Source organism: Solanum lycopersicum, chromosome 9, assembly GCF_036512215.1.
Source record: "Solanum lycopersicum chromosome 9, SLM_r2.1".
In the NCBI taxonomy this organism is placed as follows: domain Eukaryota; kingdom Viridiplantae; phylum Streptophyta; class Magnoliopsida; order Solanales; family Solanaceae; genus Solanum; species Solanum lycopersicum.
The window spans coordinates 54,874,173-54,893,222 of record NC_090808.1 but is presented as its reverse complement, the minus strand read 5'-3'; the positions used below and the strand labels follow the sequence as shown (position 1 = coordinate 54,893,222).

Sequence of the window (19,050 nt, the reverse complement as noted above, 5' to 3'; positions counted from 1 at the left end):
GCGCACACATAAATGACCTTAGACTTTGAACAAGAATCTACAAAAAACTGCACATTTAAGACATGCTCGAGACAAGAAAGAGCTCATGCACAAGAAAAAAAAGAATGATTAACAACAGTACTAGGATGATAGTTAACTTAAACACGAGACAATCGATTAACACACGAGAGATCTTACTAAGCAAACAAAGTAACTCAAAACTCTAAGTGACATGATACAAGCTGCTGATATTATACCAAATATTTAACTATAATTATATATCAATTAGAAAAAATAAAGAAAGAGACTTCCCATATATTAGTTAGACCTCATTTACCACACATATAAAGTAAGGGAAATAACTAATTCAAATAGAAATCGATTCACTATTAAAGGATTTGACTGACATTAACATGAACTCAAATCACAACAACTTCAAATTCTCGTATTTAAATACAATACTCAAGAAGCCTACCAGACGGTAACTCGGGAATAGAATATAAACATAGCTAATTTCTAGATCTTTTTAGACTAAAACTTCAGTAAGCTTAATCATCCCATAGGACTTGCACCAACTATAAAACTAGTCAAAATCTATTCCAACACATTAACACCTCCCTTGAATGCAAGAAGAAGAAGAAGAGGACATAGATACCAATTTAAACAATGATAAAAATATCTTACTAATCCTGAAAACATTTTAGATACATTAATAACACACACAAAAAAAACTTCTTTACAACAACAAATCTTCGGACTAGTAACTGAATAACAAAGTAAGCAAGAGAACTTAATGCTAACTAACAGTCCAAAAATTAGAGTTCAAACCACCGTAGAAGGCTAAAACACTATGCTGTTTATTGAAAATAAATTTTAATAAATAAATTTGCTAGCCCAAGGAAAGTGGGTCTCTACGCAAAAAAAATGTCAAAGACAAGTTACATCAAAAAGTCAAAGTCGAGAAAGACACGCTAGAATGTGATCAACTAGCTAAAACTAAACATGAACTAAAATATGATGAGACAGTAACATAAATTTTAGGCAAGAAGAATTGGATACTTAATCGACCATAATATGGAATAACTAAAATATCACTAAGAACAACTAGACGGAAAGTATAAAACAATTACGAATCCAAGAAAAAAACAAAGCTAAGAAGAGACGTTTACCTTTGTTGGGGCAACGAGCGGGAAAAAGATGAGCTGAGCTTCTACCACCATGAAACTCGGATTCTAATAACAACCTAGAGCTCTAAGCGAGCAGTGCCGAATGAAAACAGAGGAATCGAACTAGACTAGGGTTGATTCCCTGTTATCATTCTTTAAACGTATCTTTTATCTATTTTTCAAGCTTTTTCATTGGTATATGTTGAAAGAAAACTTAATCCCAAAAATATTTTGGCCCCTTTTTCCCATAAGCATTTTTCCAAAAAAAAAGTCAGACGAGGGCTTAAATAGAGGAGATTTTCTGATAAAATGGACGGAAATCAGGACCAATTCTAAAATTCAAAATTTTTTCAATTCCCTTCTTCAAAGATGAGATTGCTAACAACTAGAATTCGTACCTTTCTCAATGGAATGAGAATGGTATTCGTCCGATTTTATGAGCAAAGGCCGAAGATCTACAAGATAAAGACACCTGGATTCGAGGAGAAGAGAAGATGCTGCAGGACTTCCCGATTTCCTGTAGTCTGGGTTGATTTTTTGGATTTCTCGCATTGGAGGACAAACACACGCAGGTGTCGGCTTAGTTGTACGCATTTGGGATTGTTGTGCGTATAGTTGGTTTTGTGTTTGCTAGAATGGTGTTGGGCTGCGTCTTTTTGGAATTGAAAGTGGGCAGGGGTGGGGGATATTGGATTGGGCTGCCGGAAGTAAAGGGAATTGGGTTGGGTTTTTTTGTATTAAGAAAAGGCCCAAAATTGATTTGGTTGTGATATTTGGATATAAATAAATAAAACAATAAACTTCTCAATTTTAACGAAATAAAATAATAGACTAGATAATAAAATAAAAATAGGGAAAAAATAAAATTAGAATGAAATGCAAACTATTATATAACTAAACTATCAAGTAAAATATTTAAACAAAGTAAAATCTTTCTAGACATTTTCGAGTAATCATACAATATGCATATCATAAATATAATTACGTAAATCATATATATTATCTTAAAATTATAAAAGAGATGAGATTAATCTAAAATAACTTACAAATATTTTAAACTTTATAAAATCTACTTATTTTAAATCGTTTAGAATTAACAAACTCGATGATTAATTTATGTTACTAAGGTCCAAAATTGGGTGTCAACATGTTGTATTGTGAAGTTTTCAATGTGTGTCTTGAAGATGGCGCTGTGTAAATGAGGTATAATATGAATGTGAAGCATGATAGTGTGTGAATTATTATTATTGTAGCATGATTATGTGTAGAAGTCAATGTTCTAAAAATGGTGGTTTTGTGAACAGTGTTCTTACATATACTCTCACACACACTTTGAATGAATGAATAAAGTTAATTAATGAAAATGGGGGATTCTAGGGTAAACATCATTCATGAGAAGAGATGAAATGCCTAACACTAACCCTACTATTCCTAAGAACTCTAGCGAATGGAGAAGGGGGATTTCGGGGTGGACACTCTTCGTGAGTTGAGATGAAGTGTTTAGTAGCAATCTACCTATTCCCTAGAGTTTTCCAAAGATAGGTTGGAGGTTGGATACTCCTCATCACTTGAGATGTAGTATTCAAAAGTAACCACTAGAGATTAGTACATTTGTTTAGAATGCGATGTAATACTTGGTAATCCCTTAACCTACAGCTAATGAATGTAATGAATGTCTAGAACTCATTGGGGCCTGATGCTTGGCACCGAGAGGATTTTGAAGAAGGTTTCATCTGTCATGACCGGAGTCTAGACCCAGACAAGATCGGCGTCATTGACCTCTCACATGTCACAGACAAGCCTAGATACGTCATTCATACTTCATCTAGATTAATTTTAGCAGAAAATTTAAAAGTTTTTGTTTCCTAACATGCTTCCTAAACATTCTATTACATGTATAATTGTTCACCGTCAACTATCTAACATTAAGATCATCAAATGTAATAAATAGTTCATAGTTGCATTAAATGTGTACTTGCTAAAACAACACAAATACAAAGTCTGAAATGAAATGGGAAATAAAACACTTGTTGAACATATTCCACTAGCTAAAGCCTGCATCGAGGCTAGATAATAACAGTAGACAGCCTCCAAAGCATGAGGGTCTACCAAGTTCAGATGAAAGCTCCACGTCTGGATAGCTGCAACGCCAACCTGTAAGCTCAAGCGTCCACTTGTGTCTGCACCTTAAAATATAGAGTTGTATGGAATTAGTACACACTTGTAGTAAGTATGGGCATATGCAAGCACACACCAAGGACATGCATGAGAAAGAATAGCTCTTTCATAACAACATGATTTATGGGAAGTCAAGTTAGTGGACTTGCCAAATTTGGATCAAGAAAGTCAATGGACCTGCCAAATTTGTATTTGGAAAGTCATGCCATAAGTGTAACACGCATCATCAAACTTATCAGTTTTCAAACAACACATAACATATTTCACATAGCACACATCATAATTCATATAACACATAATTTTGTTCATATTATTCATTTGTATGCCATGGGACCTTGGAACCATGGACTTGACATTAAAACTTCCCAAAAATAAGGGCTCATCAAATGAGACCTCAACTAGGGAGTCTGCTTTAGCAAACACAGAGTCTACTTTATTCATTTGTACATACTTCATTTCATTTCATTCATGGGATAGTGTAAACACCTTCTATACCTAGGATGTAGTTTAGTACTTTCATCGGATTCGTTGTGCAATGACCAAGAATGAGATAATGTCATTACTTGAATCTAACTCACCTCTTTATTATCCTATCCTAACATCTTTCGTATCATTCATTTCATTATGTGAATCATTTGAGGCTGGCCTCATTCATTAATTGGGAACTTTAACTTTAACCGATATAGATCATGTGAGTATCATGAAATCAAGTGTCATGAAGCCCACACTGAAAAAAGGTTGAATCACCTGCCAAAGTGACCCAAAACATGCTAACGTACATGGGAATTGAACCCCGCCAGATCCCTATATTGGTAGTATAGGCTCGAAGACTAGGAGATATAAGGAGACCCATACGCGGCATGCCGTACAGTCTCATCTCATGAGAGTTATGTTAACCTCCTCCCTTCCTGAAAGAAGGCATCACCGCTCATAGCTAGTCTATCGGTGCTCAGTATAAAGTTCCATTAAATTCAACTCATACGTCATGGAAGCTAGCTTCTAGTATGAGAACATCATAGCTCAATAGATGATTTCTGATCTCATCATTAATATTAAGTGTGTTAATCTCAATACATTCATTAGAGTGTTCACAAAGAGGGGTCTCTTCAATAACTTTACACTATCATAGGTAATTATGTTTTAGTAATATTTACTTAGGATATTTTGAGATTGCTCTCATCTTTTACATTACCCTCATATCATGTTGTCACCACGTTCATTAACATTATCATATTTGCTCTTCATAATTGTTCACCCCTTTTTACGTGAATTTTCATTTCATCATATGCCAATGCACTTGGCCATTTAGTGTGTTTCACACTCTTACTTAACCCTTCAACGGTCTCATCACTTCATCGTTCATTTCATCATTTCATTGTTCTTTTCGTCATATGCCAATGCACTTGGACATTTAGTGTATCTTACACTCATACTTAACCCTTCTAGGGTTTCACCATTTTATTACATACATGTTAGGTTCACTTATTTTTAATCGTATGCTAGACTTATGGGTCTATACATACAAGCCATGAGGCTTCATTCATAGTTTGTTAAGTGACTCTTATCTTTCTAAGATTATATAGTACAAGAGTTATGTATCTTGTATGTATGTCATGATCTCGATTTCAAACTAAGTAGGTGGTATTATTCTTGAACATTTAATTCACGTATGATTTATGTATCAATACGGAAAATTGGGCAAGGGAACCAAGTTCGAACCCCTTGGACAATACTTACATTTTTCCTTGACTTTATTTTTAGTCTTCATGACATTAGGACCCTAGATCATGCCCCAACATCAACATTCTATCTTTATTTTTCTCCTTGGATTCTCCTCTGATTTGGCCGGAGGTTATGGGATCGAACCCCCACAAGCCCTTATTATTTTTCATTAAAAATTTGTATTGTCCAATTCACCTAGACCAAGAGGTTGTGGGATCAAACCCCCCACAGCCTCTTTTTATTTTATTCATTATTTCGGTGGAAATTGGGAGGTTGTGTATTCTAACCCCCATAGCCTCCTTATTTTATTTTTTATTTTGCTAGGGCTATGAGGTTGTGGATTCTAACCCCCACAACCTCCTAATTTTATTTTTAATTAAAATTGGCTTAGCTAGGCGTTTGGCAGTGAGGTTGTGGGATCGAGTCTCCACAATCTCACTTTATTTTGTAATTTATTTTTCCCTTCTCCTTTCCAGCCTTGAGGTAATGGGTTCGATTCCCACACCTCCCATTTTATTTGTTTAAGTTTTTTTTCATTCTCCTTACTCACCTATACACCCCATTTCGAATCCCCCCGGCCCCATTTCTTTCATTCTTGCGAGATTAAGCTTCCACATGGGTGAGGTCATAGGTTCGAATCCTAGTGGCTTCACCCCTTTAAATTAATTTAATTTTCCATATTTCCCTTTTATATTTTAGCCTAAACTAAACATATTTTTTTCTGTACACTTAATCTTTTTTCTTAACTTATTTACATCAATAATTCCACTTGAAAACATTGGAAGATTCATGGATTGTTAACACTTTTGGGGTGTATTTCATGGATTCGTTTAGCTAAATTATTGGAGCTCAAATCAGCCCCACTTCAATTTTTATGAACATCATGATTTACATAGGTTTATGTACGTAAAATGACAACCAAAACAATATTAAACTTGAAGCCTTAACTTGACCTCATTCACAGTGACAACATTGCACACACACGTACTTGCACAAACATTCGAGTAGATGGTTGCATTTCATATGATTTCAAGTACACAAACGTAATCATAGTCATCACGAAAACATAACATACACCTAAATCTACTAGCGATCAGACCCAACCTACGATTTATTAGGAGCTAGTGACAGAGGCATGCAAAAGGGGAAGCAATCCTTGTTTTCGAATAATTAATACGAACCTTAAGGGGTCTCTTGAGAAAGGGACCAACAAGAAGAAAAACCATAACTTATTTTGAAGTTCAAACTTTGAAGTTTCTGCCCAAAAACTCAACTCAAGAACACGTCTAAGCCTCCTCAATATTAACTCCACTCGAATGAAAACCCCCTAGTGCGCGATTAACATTAGTTTTATTGTGATTTCGTGTGAGTTCTTCAACTGTGGAGATCTTGGTTTATTTTTCTGATTTTGCATCTTATTTTGGAAGAGAAATTTCATATGAATGATTAAGAGAGATTGAGCGTGTGAATAGAGAGATAAACGTGAGAGAGAGTAGGAGTTAATTTAAGCTTAGGAGTCTAGTTTAGGACTTAGTTAAATAAGGTTTTCTTAATTATTCAAAATCTAATTTTAATTTTGTTTTAAATCAGATAATTAATAATTATTATTAATTAATTATATTAATTCAATAGCTTAAATAAATATCACATTAATTCATTGCTTCCACCTAGGTTCGAACCCGGGTGAAGAAAGACTTCACTTCAAGAGTTCAATTTCGGCACTATCTCCCAAAATTTCCCCTCCACCTTATTAATTAAACAATTAATTATATATTTAGGGTAATTACAATATTACCCTTAGCCTGGACAAATATCATTTTACCCCTAGACCCTTCATACCTAAGATTTCTTCTTTTTAAGTCAGGTAAAGACTCCTTCTAGTAAATCTTTGTATTCGAGAGCCCTACATGGCTAGAACCAACCTTTCCTAGATCAAATAAATCCCCAAGTTAGTTGGCTTGGATGTAGCAAGGGTTATGAAGTCTACTTCTACGCGCATCAATATGTGAACCCGTGTCTAATCATTGGCATTCTTGACACATTAAGTATCACTTAGTATATCCATTTTTAGGGTTGATACATTATCCCCCCCCCCCCTTTGAGGAACATTCGTCTCCGAATGACACTACCCTTTACCAACAATAAGTAAGTCGTCTATAGAACATATGCATACATAGGTAATTCAATACTCCCCATTGGTGAATATCTGATTCACATATTAACATGATGGTGCACATTCTTGAAACCTACTAGTAGCTTCACATTAATAGACTAAGGAACTATTTCCTAAACTAGTCTCATCAAAGCATTCAATATAAGTAAACATATAAGTCATACAAATCAGAAACCAACATGACGACTCAAACATATTAGCTTCATACTAGTGCATAAACACCATACACAGTCAAATACATGAAGGACTAGCTAAGGTTACTGACCCAAGACTTCACCAGAAGTGCCTTCCCCTGCACCCCTAGACTTGAGTGCGAAGAATCGTTGCCTCCTTGGAGCCTCTCCACTTTGACCATTAGGCTGAAATCTCTCCATCCCTTGTTCTTGACTTTTCCTATTCCGACAATCCTTCATCATTTGACCCGGTTTTCCACAACTGTAACAAGCGTTAGAGTCCATCATACATTCTCCCAATGTAGTATGCCATACTTCCTACAAGGTGGCCTAACCTGGACTGTAATGTCTTACGAACCTCAAGAAGTAATCCCTGACTGACATATGGCCCTGCTTAAGGTTGATAAATTCCTCAATCTTATCCTCCCTCATCTCTCTTGGAAAGAATCTCTCTAGAAAGGCTGTCTTAAATAGCTCTCAAGTGATCGGAACTCCGCCAAAAACAGACTATCTTGCCACATCTTGCACCAAGTCGGTGTAACAACCTAAAGTTAATAGGAAGCCAACTTTGCTTTTTCAGTATATATGGCCCCCATAGCTACCTAGATCTTATGCACCTCGTCCACAAACTCCAGGGAGTCCTCTGAAATCTTAGAACCTGTGAAAATAGGGGGATTCATCCTCGTGAAGTCTATCAGCCTGTCAGCCATGGTATGAACTAGTGGGTTCTCCCTCTGAATATTTTGCCAGTTGGCTTGGTCAGTCATGGACGGAGCCTGCATAGTGATGGCATGTGCTATATGGGCCAGAGATGCCCTCACCTCACTATCAGTCAACCAAGTTGGGTTAACCCGCATAGCCACTCCTTCAGCTGGAGCTTGGGGTTGAACCTGATTGTTACCAGTAGCTATCACTCCTCTCCTCCGACCAATAGTTCTCCTAGTGTTCATTCTTTGTAAACAACAGGGATTGATGTTACACACGCTCATAAAACCAAGAAAATCAGACATTAGGAAAAGCACGATAAGATCAGAAGAAGGGAAATTTTTCGTACGCATCATGCAGTCTCTAATCAAGGATAGTGGTGCACTTCACTACCATGACATAGAAACTACTCAATGTGGTTGATGTGAACTTATTATCCTTGGAATTTAACCTAGCGGTGTGATACCAACTTTGTTACGACCGGAGGCTAGACCCTAGATGAGACCGGCGTCGTTGACCTCTCAGAGGTTGCAGACAAACGTACATATGTCATTCTTACTTCATCTAGATTAATTTTAGCGGAAAATTTGAAAATTTTTGTTTCATAACATGCTTACTTAACATTATATTACATGTAAAATTGTTCACCATAAACCATCTAACACTAAGATCATCAAATGAGAGAAATATTTCATAGTTGCATTAAATGTGTACTTGCCACAACAGCATCAATACAGTCTGAAATAAAATGGAAAATGAAACACTAGTGGAACATGCTCCACTAGCTAAAGCCTACATCTAAGGAAGATAATAACAGTATACAGCCTTAAAAGCATGAGGGCCTACCAAGTCCGGATGAAAGCTCCACGGCCGGATAGCTGCAACGTCAACCTGTAAGCTATAGCGTCAACATGTGCCTTGACCTAAAAGTTTAGAGTTGCATGGAATTAGTACACACTTGTACAAATTATGGGTATATGCAAGCATACACCAAGGACATGCATGAGAAAGAATAGCTCTTTCATAACAACAGGATTTATGGAAAGTCAAGTCAGTGGACTTGCCAAATAAGGATCACGAAAGTCAATGGACATGCAAAATTTTGATTTGGAAAGTTATTCCATGAGTATAACATGCATCATCAAACTTATCATTTTGCAAACAACACATAACATATTTCACATAGTATATATTATAATTCATATAACACATAACGTTGTTCATATCATTCATTCGTATGCCATGGGACCTTGGAATCATGGACTTGATATTAAGACTTCCCAAATATAAGGGCTCAATATATGGGACCTCAACTAGGGAGTCTGCTTTTGCAAACACGCAGTCTTCTTCATTCATTCCCACATACTTCATTTGATTTCATTCATGGGCTACTGTAAACACCAACAATACTTAGGATATAGTTTAAAACTTTCATTGGGTTTGTTGTGCAATGACTAAGAATGACCTAATATCATTACTTGAATGTAACTCACCTCTTGATTATCCTATCCTCACATCTTTGGTATTATTCATTTCAATGTGTGCATCATTTGAGGCTGGCCTTATTTATTCATTGGGAACTTTATCTTTAGCCGACATAGATCATGTGAGTATCATGAAATGTAGTTTCCATGAAACCACACACTGAAAAAAGGTTGAATCACCGGACAAAGTGACCCAAAACATGCAAGAGTACATGGGGATTGAACCCCGCCAGATCCCTATAATAATAGTATAGGTTCGAAGACTAGGAGATATAAGGAGACCCAAACTTGGCAAGCCGGACAGTCTCATTCATGAGAGTTACGTGAACCTCTGCCCTTCCCGAAAGAATGCATCACCGATCATAGCTAGTCTATCGGTGCTCATTATAACGTTCCATTACATTCAACTCATACGTCATGAAGTATGGCTTCTAGTATCAGGACATCATAGCTCAATAGATTATTTCTCATCTCATTATTAGTATTGAGTGTGTTAATGTCAATACTTTCATTAGAGTGTTGATAGAGGCTATTCTCTTTATTAACTTTACACTCTTATAGGTGAGTACGTTTTAGTAACATTTACTTAGGATCTATTTGAGATTGCTCTCATCTTTTACATTAGCCTCATATCATGTTGTCACCATATTCATTAACATTAGCATATTTGCTCTTCATATTTATTCACCTTTTTTTACGTGAATGTTCATTTCATCATATGCCAATGCACTTGGCCATTTAGTGTGTTTCATAATCTTACTTAACCCTTCTACGGTCTCATCACTTCATTGTTCATTTCATCCTTTCATTGTTCTTATTGTCGTATGCCCATGCACTTGGACATTTAGTGTATCTTTCTTACTTAACTATTCTAGGGTTTCACCATTTCATTACATACATCTTAGGTTCACTTATTTTTAATTGTATGCTAGACTTATTGATCTATACATACAAGCCATGAGGCTTCATTCATAGTTTGTTAAGTGATTCATATCTTCCTATGATTATGTAGTACAAGAGTTACGTATCTTGTATGTATGCCAAGATCTCGATTTTGACCTAAGTAGGTGGCATTATTCTTGAACATTTAATTCACGTATGATTTATGTATCAATACGGAAATTTGAGCAAGGGAACCCAAGTTCGAACCCCTTGGACAATACTTACATTTTTCCTTGACTTAACTTTTAGTCTTTATGACATTAGGACCCTAGATCATGCCCCAACATCAACATTATATCTTTATTTTTCTCCTTGGATTCTCCTCTGATTTTGCCGGAGGGTTATGGGATCGTACCCCTACAACCCCTCTTAATTTTTAATTTAAAATTTGTATTGTTCAATTCACCTATACTTAGAGGTTGTGGGATCAAACCCCCCATAGCCTCTTTTTATTTTATTAATTTTTTCGCTTGAAATTCGGAGTTTGTGTATTCGAACCCCCACAGCCTCCTTATTTTGTTTTTAATTTTGCTAGGATTGTGAGGTTGTGGGTTCGAACCCCACAGTCTCCTTATTTTATTTTTAATTAAAATTGGCTTAGCAAGGCGCTTGGCTGTTAGGTTGTAAGATTGAGCCCCCAGAGTCTCACTTTATTTTGTAATTTATTTTGCCCTTCTCCTTTCCAGCCTTGAGGTCATGGGTTCGATTCCCACGCATCCCATTTTATTTATTTCTGTTTATTTTTCATTCTCCTTACTCGCTTGTACACCCCACTTCGAATCCCCCCAGCCCCATTTCTTTCTTTCTTCCGAGATTAAGGTTCCACGCAGGTGAGGTCACAGGTTCGAATCCTTGTGGCCATATCCCTTTAAATTAATTTAATTTTCCATATTTTCCCTTCTATATTTTAGCCTAAACTAAACTTATATTTTGGGTTGTACACTTAATCTTTTTCTTTACTTATTTTCATTAATATTTCCACTTGAAAACATGGGAAGATTTATGGATCGCTTAACACTTTTGGGGGTGTATTTCATGGATTCGTTTAGCTAAATTATTGGCGCTCAAATCAGCCCCACTTCAATTTTTATGAACATCACAATTTACATAGGTTTATGTACATAAAATGACAACCAAAACAATATTAAACTTGAAGCCTTAACTTGACCTCAATCACAGTAACCTTTACAGTGACATTTATGCAGATACACACACTTGCACAAACTTTCGAGTACATGGTTGAATTTCATACGATTTCAAGTACACAAACATAATCATAGTCATAACGAAAACATCACATATACCTAAATCTACCAGCAATCATACCCAACCAACGATTTATTAGAAGCTAGTGACAGGGGTATGCAAAAAGGGGAAGCAATCCTAGTTTTCGAATGATTAATACGAACCTTAAGGGGTCTCTTGGGAAAGGGACCAACGAGAAGAAAAACCATAAATTATTTTGACATTCAAACCTTGAAGTTTCTTCCCAAAAATTCCACTGAACAACATGTCTAAGCCTCCTCAATATTAACTTCACTCGAATGACAACCTCCGTTAGCCTAGTGTGCAATTAACATTAGTTTTATTATGATTTTGTGTGAGTTCTTCAAGTGTGAAGAACTTGGTTTATTTTTCTTATTTTGTATCTTATTTTGGCAGAGATGATGTTTTTGATGAGTTCTTGAAGTTTCCTTATCGATTAAGTTGTGATGTAAGATTCTACTTGGGTCAAATTAAAACGATCATATCTCTTAGAATATAACGAGTACATGAGGCATAACCTATCTAACTAGATTTAAATAAATCTACTTTCCAAAGGCGCCAATTTTGCATCAATCCTATTTTTAAGGAAAAATTTATGAATATTTTAGTAACCTATACAATGCTATTCAAATTGGCTGGAAGAAAGCATAAAAAGGGTTGTTTTTTCTCTTTTTACCTTCAATAAAACCCTTAACGAATTTTTTGAATAATAAAAGGTTCAAAACAATCTAATTTTCATTTTTACTCATGAAAATCATAATTCTTGGCCATAGAGATTTGAAGAAATAATTCAAGAATTTCAAGAAAGGTTTTCTTGATCATTTACCTTCAAGGTAGGGTTTCAAGTTTTCGATTCAAGTTCTTATCCAATATTCTTCAAGAACCTTGTTCTTTATATCTAGAATTATTCCTAAACATCATGAGATATTTCCTATCACAAAGTATGATCCTTGAATCCATACTTCAATTCAAGAAAAGTCAAGACGTTAAGAGTCAAGTCAAGAAGTTAAAAGCCAAGTCAAGAAGTCAAGTGTTAAGTCAAGATAAATTCTTAAAGTTTTTCAAAAGTCTTTCACAAATATTTTAAATTGTTCTAAGACTTCAATTCCAAAGTTAAGCAAAGAGTTCAAATTTGAAGTTATTTTCTTCAAAAAAGTATATGGGAACTAAGTATTCCCAAGAAGTTTTAAATGTTTTCACATTTAAGTAAAAACGGTTGAGATTTCCGAAGAGTCTTTGAGCTAGTTTTCATAAAAGAGTAAATGCTTTCATATTCAAGAAAGAGGGGAAAGTTTGATTTCTGAATAGTCTTTGAGCTAAGTTTTTGAAAAAATATCTCAAATAACAGGAAGAAGTATGTTTTAAACTTAAGACCTAGTATCATATTTTGGGAGTAGTATTGAGCATTGATATAGGGAAAGTTAAGAGAAATCACATCCTCCGTAAATAATGTAGTAATCATGGGTATAAAAGGATTATAATTTTTAGATTATTCCTTTAGTGTTTTTAGAATAGACTAGTGGATCCACTTAGTAGTTTAGGTCCTTTACCCTTGGCAAGGTATTGGATGCTCTGATAGCGTTAGAAAACTCGTTGTATCATCACAATAGTTCTTATGTGATGGTTGTCGTCTAGAGAAACTCCCAAAACAATATTTTTTATTTTTATATACATCATAAATATTTATATTTTATATACAAATAAAGTTCATATTGTATCTTTGCATACTTACAAAGTTATAATTGTAATTTTAAATATATGGAGTTGAAATCATGTTTTAAATCTTTTCTTTGTACTGCATTTATTTACATTGTTTTAAATTGAAACCAGTTGAGTTAAGTAAAGCCCATGTAAGTGTTTATTTCAGACTCTTTTCAAGCCTATATTATGTTTAGTATTCCAACTTGCATACCCATACATTCAATGTACTGATGCCAGTTGGCCTTCATCGTCTTATGATGTATACACAGGTAGCTAGGATCGGCATCCAGCACATCATAGATTAAGTGAGCAGTTTAGAGTTTTTTCATGAACCTCTTCGCATTCTAGATGACTTCGTTTATTTCATTCAGTTTTATTTTCAGTTCTTTAGGATGTTTTGGTTTTTGTCCCAACATCCATCTCAGTTGTTTTAGAGGCTTTATAGATAGTCTGACACTTAGTTATGAGTCTTTTAGCTTTGTACTCTAGGTGTTTTGCTAGGAGACTTGAGTAGTCATTTTGGTCAGTTGAATGTTTCTTTTGAAATATTCTTAGTTTATTCCACAAGTTCTTTATTTAGACTATTCTTGTGTTTTTAAGTCTTCCGCTGCATAAGTAAGTTTGGCCAAGGGTTCGTTTAGGGCCAGCAATGGTTCTCTAGTGACAGTCCCGCCCAGGGAATAGGTTGGGCGTGACAAGATTTAGAAAGTTTTATACTTCTTTAATTGACCAATTACAGAACACAGTTGTCGAACAACTACGCTAGTTGTTGGGACAACTTCTACTATCGCCGAACAGCTAAAGACAGTTATTGGACATCAACATAGACATATTTAATTATTTGATAAACAATTTTGACAATCGTCCAGAAAACTAAAAAAGTTGTTGACTGAAACAATCACTTTGGATTCACTAAATACAACATAAGAATGGACACAAAGTGATTTTGATACTTATTAATAATGATCTTTTTAGTTTATTCAAAGCTCAAGCAAATAAAAGCTATAACAAAAAAAACTCATAGATATATATATATATATATATATATATATATACATACATTTTTCATATTTTTTTCTTGATAGATCTAACCAATAAAAGCACACATTTTTGCATATGAAGGAGGAAAAGGAAGGGGAGAAGGAGGAGACAAATATACCTGCGGTTGAAGAGGATCATTGGGAAGACAATGGAGTGAAAAAGAACAACTTTTTTTTTGTCTATTTTTGTAAAATTTTAGAATTTTAAGTTTAAAAATATAGAGGTAAAAGTTAAAAGTTTGTGTTTATTGAGAAAGTGTTACTTTTTAAAGATTCAGTTTAGTAATTAATGATCTGTAAGAAATAAAATGCCTATATATTATTTTTCTCCTAGTCTTTAGCAAGTAATTTCAATGTGGGCGGCTTTCATGTTTTAGGATTGTAGTTCCTAAAATTTAGCTTCAAGTTATTGTAGCATATAAAGAATTGTATTGGCACTTTTTAAGTCATTCAGTCAAAAACAACTCCTTCAATAATATTTCTTTTCTCTCTATATCATTTTTTAACTTACAGATACATTTCTAGATTCTATTTTTTCCATCAGTGGTATGAGAGCCCAGGTTAGATTATAAAGAGAAATACACAGTAAGTTAATGGCTTCAGAGAGCAATTACATGCAAGCAGCTATTCGGCATTTTGATGATCACTATGACCATTAGAGCATGCTGATGGAAAATTTTTTAAGGTCAAAGGAGTATTGGACAATTGTGGAGGTTGGTATTAGTGCTTCGGCGGAAGGTAAAATTTTGACGAATGCTTAAACAATGGATTTTTAATTAAGAAAGATGAAAGAGTTAAAAGCGAAAAATTACCTTTTTCAGTCTATCGAATGTCCTATCTTAGAAAGTATTCTATGCAAAGAAATTTCTAAAGATATATGAGACTCCATGAAAAAGAAATATCAAGGCATTGCTAGAGTGAAGCGCGCATAGCTTCACGCCTTAAGAAGAGATTTTGAGACCTTGCAGTTGAAGGAAGGAGAGTCTGTAATGAGTTACTGTTATAGAACAATGGAGATTAGCAACAAAATGTGATTTCATGGCGAGAAGATGAACGATATCACAATTGTTGAAAAGATATTATGCTCTTTGACGCCAAAGTATGATTATGTTGTTTGCTCCATTGAGAAGTCCAAAGATATAGATGAGTTATCGTTTGACGAATTGCAAAGCTCTTTATTGGTGCACGAGAAGAAGATGAATCGAAATTCAAATTTTTATGAGCAAGACTTGAAGGCGTCTACTTTTATTTCTTCCAATTTCAGAGGAACACATAGAGGGAGAGGGAGAGGGAGAGGAGATGGAGGCAATAGAGATGGAGGCAACAAATATGGCAAAGGAAATTTTAGAGTCAATGATGACTACGACAAAGGTAAAGGGAGAGCTTTTGAAAAATCCAAGATAGAATGTTATCCTTGCCATAAATTTGGCCATTATCGTTCTGAATGTCATACAAGGTTGCATAATGAGAAGGAAGAAAAAACAAATTTTGTTGAGAATGAGGAAGGAGAAACCTTGTAATGGAGGTTCATACTGAAAACGAGCCGAAACAGCAAATTGTTTGGTATGTGGATACTGGCAATAGTAACCACATGACTGGAAGTAAGTCTTCTTTTACTAATTTGAATGAAAAATTCCAGACGACATTTAGTTTTGGTGATCTTTCAACAGCGAATGTGATAGGAAAGGGTAATATCAAGATTAGAACGAAAAATGGGTGTGCCGAAATCATATCTAATGTGTTCTATGTTCTTGCTTTGAAAAGTAATTTGTTAAGTGCCGCTCAACAGTAAGAAAAAGGATATGTGATCATCTTAAGGAATGATACATTTCTTATCCTTCCAAAGGATTATTGCTATTTTGAAAATGTTCAATCTTGCTCTATGGAGGAAGTGAAAAACCATTCATGGTTGTGACATTTTTGATATGGTCACTTGAACTTAGGTGGGTTGAAGATCCTTGAAAGGAAGAGTATGGTGACGGGGCTACCTGAAATTGTTGTTCCCTCCCATGTTTTTGAAGAATGTGTTGTTGGCAAACAACATCGTTCTGAGTTTCCCAAAAGTAAGTCCTTGAGAGCCAAAGAGGTATTAAGGCTGGTACACTCGGATATTTGTGGAAAAATAACACCAATCCGAATGGAGGAAAAATGTATTTTATTACCTTTACTTATGATTATTCCAGAAGACTTCGGTGTATATTTTCCAAGAAAAGTTGGAGGCTTTTAATATATTTAAAACCTTCAAAGCTCGTGTGGAGAATGAGATTAGAAAGACCATTAAAATCCTTCAAACAGATCGCGGAGGAGAATATTTCCTTTAAGGTACTTGATGTTTTCTGTGAGACTCATGGCATTAGTAAAGAGCTCACAACAACATATACACCATAGCAAAACGGTGTGGCATAGAGGAAGAATAGATCCATTCTTAATATGGTTCCTAGCTTGCTGTCTCAAGGAAGAGTTTCAAAGAAATTTTGGGTGGAAGCAGTAAATTAGAGCATTCACGTCTTGAAGAGAAGTCCCACTTTTGCTCTTCGAGATATGACACCTGAGGAGGCTTGGAGTGGAAGGAAATGGGCAGTAGATCACTTTAAAGTGTTTGGTTCCATTGCTTATAAACATGTTCCAGAAGCCAACAGAAAGAAGCTTGATGATAGAGGTGAGAAATGTGTTTTTCTTGGTGTCAACAAGGCGTCCAAGGCATACAAGCTATTCAATCCATTGACAAAGAAGGTTGTCACTAGCAGGTATGTAGTTTCTAATGAGGAGAACATGTGGGATTGGAATATGCATCAATCTACTCCAATCTAATTAATAATGAAGTTGAAGAAGTAGTTAAAACACCCGAAATTTCTACTGAAGCAGCCGATGAAACTTCACCATCAGTTTTAGAAGAAACTGCTGCAACAAATCAGCCTCTTCATCGTGCTCGTAGAAGGCCTGCGTGGAAGATGGATTATTAGGTAAGAGGAATTAATGTTAATGGAGATGTTTCCAACATTGCATTGTTTGCAGATTGTGATCCTACAGTTTTTGAGAATGCCGTCAAAGAGGAAAAATGGAGGGAAGCTGAGATTGATGCTATTGAATGAAACAACACCTGTGGGTTAACAAATCTTCCGAAGGGGCACAAAACCATAGGTGTCAAGTGGGTCTATAAGATGAAACTCAAAGAAAATTGTGAGATAGAAAAGTATAAGGCACGAGTAGTGGCTAAGGGATACAATCAAGAACATGGTGCGGACTACACAGAAGTATTTGCTCCAGTTGGAAGGCATGACACAATCAGAATGATAATTTCCGTGGCGGCACAACATTTGTTGCCTATCTTCAATTGGATGTCAAATCAGCTTTCCTAAATGGATACGTAGAGGCAGAGGTATTTATCGAGCAGCCTTCTGGTTACATAAAAGTTGGAGATGAGCATAAGGTATACAAGTTGAAAAAGGATCTTCACAGACTAAAATAAGCTTTGCGAGCTTGGTATAGTTGCATTGAGGCTTCTAAAATTTAGTTCCTAGATATGTCCATATGAACAGTCTCTTTTTTTTAAAATTGGAGAATTTGCAAAAAAATGTTCATAGTGTGTTTATATGTTGATGATCTTAAATTTACTGGAAATGATAGTGTCATGTTTTCTGATTTTAAGAGATCTACAATGAATGAATTTTAGATGTCTAATCTTGAAAAGATGCATTATTTTATTTGTTTAGAAGTAGTGCAATATGTTGATGGGATATTTGTTTCACAAAAGAAATATTTGCGGGAAATTTTAGATTGATTCAAGATGAAGAATTTCAATCCCATCGATACTCCAGTTGAGTTTGGTTCGAAACTAGACAAAGTTGGAAGAGGAGATATGGTAGACAACACACTCTATAGGCAAATTGTAGGTATTTTGATGTATCTTGCTGTTACAAGGCCTGACATCATGTATGTTGTAAGTCTCATAAGCAGGTATATGGAGAGTCCGGCAGAAATTCACTTCCTAGCTACCAAGAGAATCCTTCGCTACTTACAAGGAACTAAGGATTTTGGTTTGTTCTATAAGAAGGATGAAAAATCTGATTTGATTGATTATGCTGATAGAGATTATGTAGGAGATCAAGACGATAAAAATATCACTTCAGGCTATGTTTTTGTGCTAGGAACATGGGCTGTTTCATGGTCTTCTAGAAAGCAAAAAATTGTCACTTTATTGACTACTGAAGCGGAATTTGTTGTTGCTACAACTTGTGCTTGTCAAGCTGTTTGGTTAAGGTGAATTCTGGAAGAACTACAATTCAAACAAGAAAGAGAAACTACAATTTTATGCGACAATAATTCGCCCATTAAGCTGTTAAAAAATAATGTTTTACATGCAAGAAACAAACACATTGATGTGAAGTATTATTTCATGCGAAATCTCAATAATGAAGGGACAATAGAGCTGCAGTACAGTCGAAGTGAACACCAATTGGTAGAACTACTTACTAAACGTCTCACGTTTCTTCCTTTCCAAAAGCTGAGGAAGTTGATGGG

At 35.2% G+C, this 19,050-nt stretch overlaps 1 protein-coding gene across 1 annotated transcript; it reads left to right on the top strand.

The window, feature by feature from the left end:
• The first annotated feature begins 18,316 nt into the window (after nt 1–18,316).
• LOC138338590 (secreted RxLR effector protein 161-like) lies at nt 18,317–18,793 on the top strand. The gene has a single exon (XM_069289568.1). The coding sequence runs from the start codon at nt 18,317–18,319 to the stop codon at nt 18,791–18,793; it is 477 nt and encodes a 158-aa protein (XP_069145669.1).
• The last annotated feature ends 257 nt before the right edge of the window (nt 18,794–19,050 follow it).